General features: G+C 40.4%; 1 protein-coding gene across 1 annotated transcript; it reads right to left on the reverse strand.

Moving 5' to 3' along the window:
* Positions 1-4,078: 4,078 nt before the first annotated feature.
* hadhaa (hydroxyacyl-CoA dehydrogenase trifunctional multienzyme complex subunit alpha a) lies at positions 4,079-14,272 on the reverse strand. Its single transcript, XM_085372261.1, has 21 exons — positions 14,164-14,272; positions 13,555-13,596; positions 12,717-12,787; positions 12,464-12,594; positions 12,122-12,260; positions 11,925-12,044; positions 11,651-11,753; positions 11,364-11,486; positions 8,316-8,434; positions 8,171-8,227; positions 7,568-7,677; positions 7,326-7,460; positions 7,023-7,194; positions 6,418-6,504; positions 6,047-6,187; positions 5,823-5,891; positions 5,564-5,677; positions 5,403-5,484; positions 4,583-4,688; positions 4,359-4,504; positions 4,079-4,248 (listed from the first exon to the last, which is right to left on the reverse strand). The coding sequence occupies exons 1-21, from the start codon at positions 14,270-14,272 to the stop codon at positions 4,079-4,081; spliced, it is 2,346 nt and encodes a 781-aa protein (XP_085228387.1).
* Between the last annotated feature and the right edge of the window lie 237 nt (positions 14,273-14,509).

A 14,509-nucleotide genomic window follows, 5' to 3' on the forward strand; every position in this document is an offset into this window, starting at 1 on the left:
GGAGGTTGTTGTAAATTAAAACTACCTTCAAAAGAACAATGAGGAAAATATGAAAAATATCAGACCTCTGAGCAGTCATTGACAAAATTACTGAGGTTTTGGACTGATTTTTTTTTTGGTACAGGTCAGTCTATGCTTTGGGAGGGATGATATTTTTATTAACAGTCCCTTTAAAGGTAACAATGAGTGTTATAGTAAAACTCAGAAATGGAGTTGTAAGAGTACCTCAGATTTCTCATCCACATAGATTGATCAAAGTCCTACAATATCAGGAATTGTCACCACTCAGTTTCCTTGGAAAGCTAATATTTCTGCCACTACCTTTGCTGCCTTTTTCACCCACTGTTTTAGATCCATCTGTGAGTGCTTTGTTTCTGTTATAATCTCTTGTAACATCTGCAGATGACCTAAAATAAAGACAGAAAAGCAACAGCGAGAGAGACAGGGGAGAATTCTTCATTGAACTTGCTCCACCTGGCCGAGCATGAGGTTATCAGCACAAACCTCATCTTCAGATAGCAGACATTAGAAACTGATAATGAATGTAGTCGAATTTTGTAATAAGTTAACACAGCTACTCTTTGCTTTTCTACATAGCATAAAAAAGCCCAAGTTATTAAGTCTTGGACAGAACAGCTGTGAAGTTTGTTCAATGAATTAAAAAGAAACTCACATAAAAATGTATAATAAATAAACAAAAAAAAATTCTACCTAAAATCACTGAGTCAGAAAAATGATAATAAGCACAACACTTCAGTTTCTCTTCTTAGAGCATTAAAAATGAGATGTTTTTACTAGAGATGGACCGATCCGATATTACGTATCGGTCCGATACTGACCTAAATTACTGGATCGGATATCGGAGAAAAATAAAAAATGTAATCCGATCCATTAAATATCACGAAAGCACCTCACAAAACTTGCAACAGGCCGTAACTCACCTCAGAACGTTAGCACGTCGGAGCAGTATGCATCACGTGATAGAGCGGCTGTGGCATGCAGGACCTGTGGTGGTCTGGATAGCATTTGGAGCTTCGCTAGCAACCCGGCATTTCATCTCCGACAAAGTTATCCCCGAGAGAAGTAAAGCAAGTGTGTAAGTCCATCTCTGAATGTTTGTAAAGCATTCCTGCGTTAAGCTTAACAAGCGACTGCCTCTCGCTCTCCGGCTGCTACTTCAATCATGAAACTGCTTAACGATCAGCTGATCGGCTTTTCTGTCGCGAGTCCGTGTCTCTTGTTTGTTTTTGGCCCACTTTGCACCAGAAAGAGGAAACCAGCGGCTGAACAACAGCAGCACGTTTAAGCTTGATCAGCTGTTGTTAGAATGTATTTAATATTACTTTCTACTCGAGGATCTTTTTCTACGTAGCTGACGCTGGTAACTGTGCAGGGGTGGATCTAGCAAAGTTTAGCCAGGGGGGCCGATAGGGCATTAACTGGGAAAAGGGGGCACAAAGACATACTTTTCTTTCTTATTCTCATTTAAGATGTCTCGCTTTTAATTATTTAATATTTATCTGAATCTTACACCCAAAGTTTTAATCTGATGTAAAATGTATAGAAGTCCATTACTGTATATAGTGACTATTAAGTCTAATATATATACCCTAGTAAGCTATAGTACTTTTTCCTTTGGGAAGGTACCATCTGTGCAGTCTGCAATTTTGTTGAAGAAAGATGTTGAATCTATTTAATATTTCTTGAAAAATAATTGATTTCCGTGCATTTTTTTTTTCACACTGCATCAAATTAAGGTTGATTACGTCGATTAAGCATCATGAGGTGGAGCGTGAGGGGTGGTTCCCTATTTTTTATTTATTTATTTTTGTTGTTGCTGGGAGTTGGAACCCTGTTAGTTAGGTTGCTTAATATTTATGCTAAGTACTCTTTAAAATACCAGAATAGGGAGGATGGTGTAGGTTTAAGTTTATTAGATTGATCAGTATTGCTGAACTATGAAATATTTTTTTTGCATACAGGTATAACAGAATAGCTTTAGTGTAGTTGTTGTTTTAAACTTGAGTATGAACTTATACAAAATGCAGCAAGATATTTAAAAAACAGTTTTGTTGATTAAAAAACACTATATCGGATTCATATCGGTATCGGCAGATATCCAAATTTATGATATCGGTATCGGACATAAAAAAGTGGTATCGTGCCATCTCTAGTTTTTACACCTTGGTATTCAGAAGTATTAATTCTTTGTAGCATAGATTCAACAAGGTGCTGGAAAATTTGGCTTACATTGACATGATTTGTTGACTACACATCTGTGATGTGAATCTCCTTTTTCACCACATGCCAAAAATGCCATCTGAGTACAGCAAACTCATTGGTGTGTTCAAAAACCACAGTTTGAAGTTTTTATCCTGTTGGAATTAGCCATCAGATTAATACACTGTGCCCATAAAGGCATAGACATGGTCAGCAATGTTGCTATTAAGGTTATCCCCTACACCATTACACCACCAGCAGGAGCCTGAGAAGTTGTTATGAGCCAGGATAGATTCATGCTTTCATGTTTATGCAAATTCTGACCCTGCCATCTGAATGTCACAGCAGAAATTGAGATTCAGGCAGAGTTTTTTTCAGTCTTTTGTTATCCAATTTTGGTGAGCCCATATAAACTGTAGCCTGAGTTTCATTTTAGCTGACACCTACTGCTGTAGCCCATCTGCTTAAATGTTCGACTTGTTGTGCGTTCAGGGGTTTTCTTCTGTGTACTTTGGTTGTAATGAGTTGTTACATGAGTTATTGTTGGTTTCCTGTCAGCTTGAAGCATTCTGGTTGTTCTCGGACCTCTGGCACCAAACAAGGCAACTGCTGCTTAGTAGATATTTTCCCTTTAAAAAAAAACAACACTACTCTGTAAATCCTAGAGATGGTTGTGTGGCAAAAATCCCAATAGATCAGTTTCTGAAATACCCAAACCAGCCCATCTGGCACCAACAATCATGCCACATTTAGAGTCACTTTAATCATCTTCCTTCCATATTCTGATGCTCAATTTAAAGTTCAGGAGGTCATCTTTGCTATGTTTACATGCATAAATACACTAAGTTGCTGTCATGTGGTTGACTAGATATTTGTGTTACTGAGCCGTTGAACAAATCTGCTAATGTACAAATCTGCTGAGAGAGGGGCAGATGCCCCCCGGCCCCAAACTAGATCTCTGCTCTTACCTGTGTGTTCTATTTGAGGGGTGTATCCTGAGGACAGTATTGTAATATAACTGGCTACACTGAGGGCAATCACAAAGCAAGATCATCCAAATGATCCAAATAACTGACAATGCAATTTATGTTGTTGTGAATCACTACCTGTAATTTTTTTTACTGTTATCCCCAGATTTGATGGGTTTCAGCCAGGGCAAAAGCTGAAGTAAAGTTTCACTCTGATCTACTACACTCATGTAATACTGATCTACTCTGCAATCTTGTAACTACAAAGCCACTGAAGAAATAAAGGAGAGATCAAAAAAATAAACCGAATGACACCTGATGTTTTAATGCAACCTTCACTTTTTATTTTGGTTGTTGGGAGTTTGAGTTAACACTGGTGCCAGATAGAATCCAGATAGCTGCAACATCTGGGCTTCATTTGGTCATGTTGCGGGCCAAAATGGGTTATGGCTAATTTAGCATAGGTCAGGGGAGGTTGGACACATTACCACAATTTGTATAAAAAAATATAAATAAATTAAAAGAAAGAAAACACCCCAAAAAGATGAAAAAAAAAAGTTTGGTGGTCACACCCACTTGAGCCATAACACATAATACATGAAAGTATCACTTTCTGATTATATAAATGATGTAAGCGGAAATCTGTAAAGCTGGTAGATAGTTATAATAGACCATTTGGTCTCCTAGAAATGTTGTTTGTAGTTATACAATTATTTTTTAATAGCAGCTTATTTTCATAAATGAGCTGTTACCTTATTCTGAAATCTTTCCTTGGATTATTTTAGGTTGATTCCTTTAGTTTGATCTTAGAAGACATATTTGCTGCTCTAACAGTTCAGACATACCAAAGGGGGGACTACTAGTCCCTCTCTCAAAACGCTAAGTTGTTTTTAGTATTGAAGCAGGGAGGGGGATGATTGGTAAAACCTTTTGCTGGGGTCTTTGGTGTGGTCTAGTAGAAGCTGGCAGGGTGTAAACTGGTTTCCATAAACATCCTCAAAACGTTTCATGAGGCTCACAAGGCGCTCTGCACCAAATGTGTCAACAAATCTGAACGGACCTGATAAATGTAGGAATAACAAAAGGTCGATTAGCACCAACACAATCGATAACCATCAGTTTACTAATATAAATATCTAGTTCAAAAGTATACAAATGTTGGAGACATACCACCGTGCATGGGAGGAAACCCATATCCAAACACTGCTCCAATGTCTCCTTCTAGAGGGCTTTGTATTATTCCCTCCTGGAGACACATTAACGACTCGTTTATGCAGCGAGACAGCAGCCGGTACTGCATGTCGTATTCTGAAGAACTGCAGCAAACACATAACTTCAGAGAGACAGATCAGAACAGGGCAATTAGTAGATCAGACGAGAGGCTGTTTTCTTACATTGCAGAGGGAGCAGTCACTTGATGGTTCTTGAGAATTTCTTCTACTTCAGGATTCACACTCTTAGTCTTTCCATAGAGAAAGAATCCTTTTCCAGATTTACAACCTATAATTTAAAAATAAAGCATTAGAATCGTGTTTGTGTGAATGGTAAGCTGATCCTCAAACGTGTTCCTCAGTCTTAGAAACCTGTGCCCTTACAGGGTTAGATTTTAGAAATCAGGTAGCAAGATAAATCCATTTTTGATTATATTAAAGTCACCATTTTAGGGTAACAGTTCCTGTTATAGAAAAATTCATCTCAATGATATTCTTAACCCTTAATATTTAAACTAAGTCTGCCCTAAGACAGCTGGGATAGGCTCCAGCCCAAGAAGTCATAAATTGGAACACACTTCAGCATCATCTCCTTAGCTAAGGCAGAACACAAACATCACTTTTATCAGCAGTTAACAAATGTGTCCATTGTAACCTCTCTTTCTTCTTAGGAGTTCATGGTAGAGTCCATTTGACTTTTCTGAATGTAAAACTGATGTAGGTAGACGATGTCTGACTTTACATTTGACCACTCAAAATGCAATTCATTTAAAAAAAATTTAATGTCTTTGATATGCTGCTTTAAGGTGGTGATGAGTCTCAAAGCGAAGTCAGAGAACAGAATGAAAATCCATAAAAGAATCAAATCAAATAGTAAAAATCAGTAATATCACTAATGCAATCGGAATCGCTAAATTCTCATCAATTCCAATACTTAGGCATGAGTGCGTGACAAATTAGTAGTGAGTGATAATGCCCCTATTTTAATGTGAAATGTTTTAACCTTTGAGGCCTTTTTCCAACATGGTCTTGACAATCTCCAGGCTTCCTCCTTCATAACGGGAACCGAAGGCTTTGCACAGCATCTAAATCCAACAATAAACACAGAATACAAAATCCCATCTGTCCCAAAAATCTAAATCAACAAAGTAAGTGAAAGATTACCTCTGAAATATGTAATCCTATGTCAACACCGACTTCATCAGTGACTGCGAAAGGTCCGACATTAAAACCAAAGCTTGTTGCCAGGAAATCGCTTTTTGTTGCGGTCACACCTTCCTGTGGAACAAAATGTGGGTTATTTTAAAGCAAATGTAAAAAGATAAAAATAAATGCTTTAAATAATTACTGGGACCTGATGCTCAACCATTTCTTTAGCAGGGAAAAATTGGCAACACTATTATTTCTCCAAGTCTTTGATTACCTGAAGAAGTCTCAGAGACTCCATAAGCAAGCAACCCATGCAGCGCGTGGTGTAAAAGCCCGGACCATCCTGTAGTTCAGTGGGTTTCGAGGCAGAAAGAGAGCAACACAAGATGGAGACATGCACCAAGATATAATAGAACAATGAGCAAAATGACTAAGATGAAAATAAGATTCACATAGGCTGAAATACTGACTGAAGAACACTTTCAGAGTTGCCATCACCTTGACAGTGACGACAATCTTTCCCTGTTTCAGGGCCACGCTGACAGCAGCAGCCAGCGTGTCCTTAGATGTCTTATCTGTGGTGACAATCTCCACCAGTTGCATCTTGTCCACTGGGGAGAAATAGTGTATGCCAATCACCTGCACAGGCACATATGCAAATTGGTCAAACATCACACAGGAAATAAAGATTCTTAATAATATGTTGAGAAGCCATTATTTTAAAGCCACGATAATAATCACCAAGAAAGTCAAGTGAAAATTAAGGTAGAACTCAACTGTGCAAGCATGAATCAACATTACATTTTTTTTAAATTACTGTAACACTGAAGATATGTTGAAAGTAAAAGTTTGGAGCATGCATTTCTGACTTTTTCAGGGCGTTTGCTGGCAGCAGCGATGTCTCTGACGGGTAGAGCTGAGGTGTTGGTCGCAAATATGCAGTGTGGTGGGGTAACCTGGGCGGGAGGGGGAAGAGTACATTTCCTTATAACTTTAGCTATCTGGACATTATTCTGGAAAGTAGCAGTAGCAGCCAAGATAGCCATAGTCAGCTAGTGAATTCACATTCCACATGCCAGTGATTACTTAGTAATGCAAATAAGTCTTAGACAGAAAATAACTGTTAAACAGCTAATATAGCTATGCTAGAATAATAATGACATAATACTACCTGCATGCAACCAAAAGCTTCTCAAAAATGATTGAAACTCCAAACAAGAAAAGGAAAGCCTCATCTACATCAATCCCACTAAGTTCTTTAACAGTTACTTTGGGTTGGCCTGAGAATTTTCTCAAGTTAAAACCTAAATTAAGGCGAGATTTCTCCAAACAGGTTAGTTCTGCACCAGTTCTTGCTCAAAGTAATTTAGAAGTTCTTAGATGCCCATTTATTGTAATACATTTTCAATGCCAATTTAACCACCTCTAACTAAAACAGTTAAAGACAGAGTAGTTCAAGCAAAACTGCACTCACTGCCTCCACCTCCTTGAGGACTTTATGTTTAATGTTGAGGTCTTCAAACACAGCCTCTATCACCATGTCAGCAGACTCAAAACCAGAGTAATCCGTCTGAATCGACAGATTAGACATAATGGCGTCACGCTCAAATGATATCATGGCTTTCTTCTTCACCCTGGTGTCGAAACTGAAGATCAAGAACATTTTGAGGAGAAAAAAAAAAACCCCCCAAACAAACAAAAATACTTCAAACTGTAAAGCCACTTTTATTTTTCAATAAATAAAATAAATAAATAATATAGAATGCGTTTATATTACCTTTTATAAACCTTTTCATATCCTTTGCTGATGGCATCCTCTGTGGTGTCCTTTAGGATGCTGGTGAGGCCTTTATCTACAGATACCTGTGCTATACCTGCTCCCATTAGCCCTGCACCCAGAATGGCCAGCTTTCTGTTGCAAACATTTTGTACAGGTGTCTTACTACTATCGCTGAGGCAACTGTATATAGACAGCAAATGTATATGGCAACATAAATCACCCCTGTTTACAGTTCTTACTTTACTTCCTTTTCTGGGGGACCAAATCGGTTCTTCTTACACAACAAACGACCATTGTGAAGTCCAATCAAAGCTTTGGATTCAGAAGTCATCACCAACTTACCAAAGCTCTATGAAGGGTTAAAAGCAACAAGAATTTAACAAATACAATTAGTCTCTTTAACAACAACAAATCCAAAAACTTGATTATAGAGTCATCAATGAAACCCACAAGCCTAAACTGTTAAGCAGCCCATTCTCATTCCCGGGACATCAATTAATGCCATTTTGTCAAAGCTCTTGGCATGACTCGTTTAGGCCTAAGGTGTTCATTGGTGATGGGGCTTTATGCACATACTTATGACATTAGTGAGAGGAGTCTGTCACTCCACATTCATCATTTGATGAATGAGGAAGGTTCCTGTTGTAACCCAAACTCTGCTCTTTTCCCAACACTAACTACAGAGTGAAAAAACAAAACAGAAAAAACACCCAGCAAAACACAAAAGGTCACAATGGTCAAAATGCAGCACATGTATGACATCTACCAAAAGGCCAGGAGGATTTTTTTTTTAAATCCATCTGACTGAGAAAAAAAAAAAAAATTCTGTTAGTCCAACTCACCTGAGCTTCAGCCAAATAACCTGCGTTACTGCCGTGCTCTATGCCAGTTTTAACACACTGCACATTAAAATAAGACAGCATGAGACACTCAGCAGCAACATCATGCGCTAATGTGTTTATCTTCACCCATAAGTGTACTCTTTACCTCAATAATCTGGAACGGAGCAGGGTAGAGGTTTTTAGTTTGTTTCTGGACTCTTTTAGTGACAGTGCTGTAGATGATCTTCCTCACTGGACCCAGGCCCGTGACTGCGTCCCACAGCTCTGCACACACACGTTTACAGTGACAGGTTTTCATTTTTTGTTGTGTAAATGTGTACAGCTGGTATTTGCCAATTAGAAGATACCATAGACAGTTTATCAGTTAAAATTTTAAATGATAAAACTGAAATTTGACAACCTCCTTGAATTCTCAATGGTGTGTTTTGACACCTTAATGTAAAATCAATAAAGACGTGGTTTGACAACCACTAAAATGGGCTGCAGGTTTTTCTAAGGGAACTAGTAAGGCAGCGTACTCGCCATTAAGGGTACATGGGAGGTTATCACTACATTCTGATGCACACCCATTCATTTTGTTCAGGCCTGAAATATGACAGAAACCTCTGAAGACTCTGCCATTGCCGGTCCCAAGCCCGGATGAGAAAGGAGGAGGGCTGGGCGTGGGGCTAGCAACCCCACCCTGTAAAAACTCCAATTGCTACGGAAACAGCAAGTGAATCTCAGTATCGACTGAATCAGGGAGTTCAACTCGAATTGAGAAACCGCTTCCAGCTCCTTGCTGCGGAAGGAAATAACAACAAAAATCCAGATACTCTCTGGGATGAGCTAAAAGAGGCTGTGGTCGGTGCAGCAGAATCGAAGATTGGTCGCCGACGGGGCGGCTTTAAGGAGCGCTGGATCTCCGACCGTTCATGGGAACTTATAGATCAACGTCGCTTGGCAAAGTCAGTTCGGGACCAGGTGGCCTTTGACCCACATGCTTCTGCAGACCAGCGTGAGAGGGCCATGGCCACCTACCAAGACCTTGCCCGACAGGTCAAACGCAGCTGCCGGCGTGACAAGCGTGAATGGATCGAAGCTAAAGGCATCGAAGCCCAAGAAGCAGCCGATCGGAACGATACCCGAACCTTATATCGCATTGTACGAGATCTAACTGGGGCTCGTGGTGGCCGCGGTGTTCCAATCCGAGACAAAAATGGACGTGTCCTTCTTACTGCAGCTGAACAAGAACAACGATGGGTCGAACACTTCCGCGATACTCTGAACCAACCTGAGCCACCCCAACGGTTCGAGGCCGAAAACCTGGCACCTTCCATGGATCTTCTTCCTGTCGATATCGGACAAATCAGCATCACTGAAGTCAAGACAGCGATCCGACTCCTCAAGAGTGGAAAGGCCGCAGGCCTGGACGAAATCCTCGCCGAAATGCTGAAGTATGGTGGACCCCATCTTGAAGCCGCCCTTACAAGACTCCTAAACGCCTGCTGGTCAACATCACATGTACCCGATGATTGGACAAAAGGCACCATTATCAAACTTCCAAAAAAAAGGTGATTTGGGTGACTGTAACAACTGGCGGGGCATCACGTTGCTGTCGGTACCCAGGAAAGTGTTTTGCCTCGCTCTTTTGAATCGGCTACGACACGCTGTGAACGAACGATTGCGAGAAGAGCAGGCTGGGTTTCGGAGTGGCCGGTCATGCGTCGAGCAAATCTTCACCCTCCGCATGATCATTGAACAAACATTGGAATACCAAAAGAAGATTTCTATTAATTTCATTGACTTCGAGAAGGCTTTTGACAGCGTCTACCGGCCGACTCTATGGGCTATCCTACGCCACTATGGAGTCCCTCAGCAGTTTGTAGATGCCTTTCGTTGTCTCTACTCCAACTCCCGTTGCTGCGTCCGGACGGATGACGGCTGCACAGCCTTCTTCAAGATCAATACTGGCGTCCGACAAGGATGCGTGCTATCCCCTTTCCTCTTCCTGTTGGTAATTGACTTCATCATGCGACGATCAGTTGACCAAGCTGGCATCGGTGTGCCCTGGCACGAAGCGCGTAATCTCACTGACTTGGACTTCGCAGATGACATCGCCCTGCTGGGCTCGACTCAGGAAGACCTCCAAAAGTTGACCGCGGCCCTGCAGAGGGAGGCAACGAAAGTTGGATTAAGAATCAGTGCCAAAAAAACCAAGGTACTCCGAGTTGGCTATGCACGTGCCCGCATTCCTGTCATGATCAACCAACAACGTGCTGAAGAGGTGGAGAATTTTACATATCTTGGCAGCATCATCTCGAATGACGGGGTCTCTGATCGGGATGTCGACGCCAGAGTAGGGAAGGCAGTTGGTGTCCTGCGACGTCTCCAACCTATTTGGAACTCGACCTCCCTGAATGTAAGGGTCAAGATCAGACTACTGAACTCTATAGTCTTCCCTACTGCACGTTACGCTAGTGAAACCTGGCACTCAACAAGTGCAATTATTCAACACCTGAACGTGCTTCAACAACGTGGCTTGCGGCGAATCCTGAGAATTTCCTACCGGGACCGAATAACAAATGAGGAGGTCCTACGAAGAGCAGGCACCTGCCCATTAGCCGATGTTGTTGCAGAAAGGCGCTTTCGCTTTGCGGGACATATTTTACGCCTACCCCCTCATCGCCCAGCTAAGATTGCCATGACATGGCGTCCACGCACTGGCAAGCGAAAGCAAGGCCGACCAAAGATCACATGGCGTCGAACATTTATGGACGATCTGAGAACTGTCGACATTGCCTGGGACGAAGCTGAAGCAGTCGCTGCTGACCGACATCGATGGAGATCACTAGCTGCCCGATGCGCCGCTCGGCGTAGGAGGAACTAAGTACTAAGTAAATACCTCTGAAGAGGGAAAGAATTAATCACCGGTTTGAAATGTGTTAGTAATTTTTTTTTTTTGTTTGAAGAGACCAAAGACATTTTTTATACTACCTGTGGGCATTTTTTTCCCTGCTGTATGGCCGAACATTTTGAAATTTAGTCTTTGGGAATTGACTTTCTTTTGGAGTCGGCCTCAAGTGGCCATTCAAGAAACTGCAGTTGGTGGCCCCAACCGCTGGGACTGAAAAAACAAGCCAGTTGCAAATGATTTCATGGAACAAATCCTTGGCGGTATAAAGACAACTGGGCTGAACACGAGTTCACTCACTCAGTCTAAATCTTTTTTCCCTAGTAAGGGGAATCTTTTTGTTGGCCAAGTCATTGGCAACACCCACTGCAACTTCCTCAAGGTATTCCATCGTTCGTTCCTCTGGAGACTTCAGACCAGGACCTGAAATATAAATATAAAAGAAGCACAGAGAAAAATGAAACATGTCACTAATTGAAGGCTCAGTCTTGAGCTGCTAAAAAGTTTAATTCCCCACCACCCTCTCCCTTAAGATTACAACAGAAAAACGGTACATTCATTGAAGAAATGCCACATGTATAACATACCCAGAGGGTCCACAAGCTGGTCCACTAGACCCATCTTCTTGGCTTCGTCTGCTGTGATGTTCTTGCCTGACAGCAGCATATCAAAAGCTCCCAGGAGACCCACCTAAACATGTGCAACAAGCAGAATTGAAGACAGTGAGCTGGTATTGGCCCAAGTGAGAGTCTTGACCTTATTATACTCCTGTGTACTGCAGTAGCCACTAGCACAAGACTGCAGCAATGCTTTCAAGACTTTCACTGAGGAACTGATTAATATGAGTGTGTGCAGTTATACCATTTTAGGTAGTCTCTGAGTGCCACCTGCTCCCGGCAGCAGTCCCAACATGACCTCCGGAGTCCCCAGGACTGTTTCTTTACTCTTCGTGGCAATTCTGTAGTGGCAGGCTGTTGCAAGCTACAGAAAAGTTACAAAACTGAGAGTTACTGCCCATTTTTTAAGCCAAATTGGCATTTTGACACAAACTGTTGTACCTCAAGGCCTCGACTCACGCATGAGCCATGGATAGCGGCGACAATGGGGACACGAGACTGCTCAATTCTCCTAAACAACTTCTGAGCTTCCTCACAGAGACTGGCGACCTCCTCACTAGTTGTACAGGACTGAAGCATACTGAGAGCAAAGAAAAGAAAAAAAATCAAGATAAATTACTCACTTTTCAATTAAGCATATTAAATTTGATCCATTTGACTTTTTTCGTAAAATACGTCCTGGTTTATTTGCACTTTTACACTTACAAAACAAACAAACAAAACAAAAAGCAACACAAAATACACCACACACATCAGAGACTGTGAAAGCCCTCAAAAGCCTACTTGCTATCTGCTCCAGCAAGGAAACAGCCGGGTTTGCCTGAAATGAGGACAACACTTTTTGAAGATCTATAAAGCCAGATGTCTCCCAACACGTCAGCCAACTCATGCAACTGCAGAGACTGTTTGTTCACCTACACACACAAAACAACAAAATTATGTCATTTCAAGAGTGAAACATGTAGTCAGAACTGTTACAAACTTAATCTCTCTCTAAGACGTGTACTGTTTCATATCCACAAACAGACGCACACACCTTCGATGCTGGGTCATTGAATCGTATAACAGCCACATCGTCCTTGTACTCGAAGCTGATATGTTTATGAGCTAAAAAAGAGAAAACAGCAATTAAAGAATGAGATAGATTACAATAATATTTTTTTGTATAAGCAGATATTTTACTCAAAAAAAAGTGAGAATTTTGTAACGCTTAAGTTTCTTTTTTTTTTTATAAAACTTTACTTCCCTTTACAACTTTTAATCTGTTTTATTAGATTTAGGCAATTCCATGCATACAGTTTCATGTTCTTAAGCACTGAATTTAAACTTTATTTTGAAGTATTATCTAAATTAACTGCCCAAATAATTACTGAGAGACACTTTGATATGACCTCTGAGGAATGGGACTTGCTTGTAGAAAGACTTTGGTTTAACACTCCAGCCTTGTTTTGCTTGTACTGTGCATGCATATGCTAATGAAACATAATGGAGCAACATTGTTACCAATAGTTTCACATTATTCTCGTAAACTATAATGAGCAGTAACAAGTCAAGCTATAACAAGATAGGAAAGAAAGTACAATGCAGATTTTAAAGATAAATGTTTGCAGAACAGCTGTGCAAAAACCTGTTTTGCTAATCTTTAACAAGAACTAAAGTATGCAAACAGTTCATCTAAATGAGTCAACACTATATGAATATTACTTTTGTTTAAGATAGCACATGGATGTTGGGGGAACACAGACCACACTAAATTAATACAGCTGAACCTTTACTAAAGAATCGTTGGTTCTTTAGTAAACCACCGATTTGTGATGGATGTGAGTGTACTCTTGGGTATTTGGTGCACCGATCATCATCAAAACCCTCTTTACCTGCCAAATGTGATGATACAGAGAAAATCCGTCTGGCATGACCTAAGAGCAGAAAGAGGCAATAAGAATTTTGAGTGCTCCTGAATAAAAAGGAGAGGCCCTTGACTTTCCTCTAGGACAAGTTTCCCCTAACATAAGGAAAAGAACAAGTTAATACAATTCTGCTAAAGTTAGTCGTGACTGAGCAGAAAGACAGAAATTAAGACAGTAACTTAGTATTGCAGCCCTGTATGCTGTTATCACCAAAAAACTAAAAACTCTAACATTAAACCTTTTACTACAACAGACAGTAAACACAGGCGTTACTAACGTCCGTGCAGAATATCTAATTATATGCCAGCTTTTAATAATTAATGTAATTAAAAATGTTTTACCCACAGTTCCATTTGAAAAATATCTCCCTTTACAACGTTTTTTTTAAACCACTTGAGTAATTTTTCAAGAAAAAAAAGCAAATTCTGAGTTATTATATTTTCAGTTATCCACTAACAGCTTGAGGTCAAATGCTACCATCGAGTACAAATTCGACAAAGAGTAAATTAAAACGACAAAAATTTAATTAAAGTACCTTCAACAACAACAACAAAAGATGAGTGATTTTAGATATACCTGACAATAAAGGGTGTTTGCCTGTTGCAAACTTGGAGAAAACACCTGCTGCACGAGTGACTGCCATTTCCACCTGAAGCTTTAGTAAAGCGTCAACCGCAACATACATACAAGTGCAATCAACAAAATCTATTACGATGACTGACCGGTGAGGGCGCAAGAGTACCGTTTAATATAGGCCGCCGGTGGGGCTTGAAAAGTGTCTTAGTTTAAAAGATTAATATTTCAAGTCATTATTTTTTAGTTTTAGAGAAGGACCTAGTTGTGATGCAGGTTATAATGAATGTGAACAGCAGTGTAATTTAGTAATATTAATGTGTGCTTTATTGTTTTGCTTCAGGCACAC

The sequence above is a fragment of the Diplotaxodon limnothrissa genome, linkage group LG15, assembly GCF_057381915.1.
Source record: "Diplotaxodon limnothrissa isolate DT_005_m linkage group LG15, D_limnothrissa_male_GT1.1, whole genome shotgun sequence".
NCBI lineage: Eukaryota > Metazoa > Chordata > Actinopteri > Cichliformes > Cichlidae > Diplotaxodon > Diplotaxodon limnothrissa.

Bases quoted from the DNA above. Each gene is read 5' to 3' on its own strand.
- hadhaa (XM_085372261.1), bottom strand. From the start codon at position 14,272: ATGTATGTTGCGGTTGACGCTTTACTAAAGCTTCAGGTGGAAATGGCA. The intron at 7,461-7,567 runs GTAAGAACTGTA...TGTTTGCAACAG, and splicing joins CCCCCAGAAAAGGAAGTAAA to AAAGCTGGCCATTCTGGGTG. The intron at 6,505-7,022 runs GTGAGTGCAGTT...CCTCCCGCCCAG, and splicing joins TCCTCAAGGAGGTGGAGGCA to GTTACCCCACCACACTGCAT.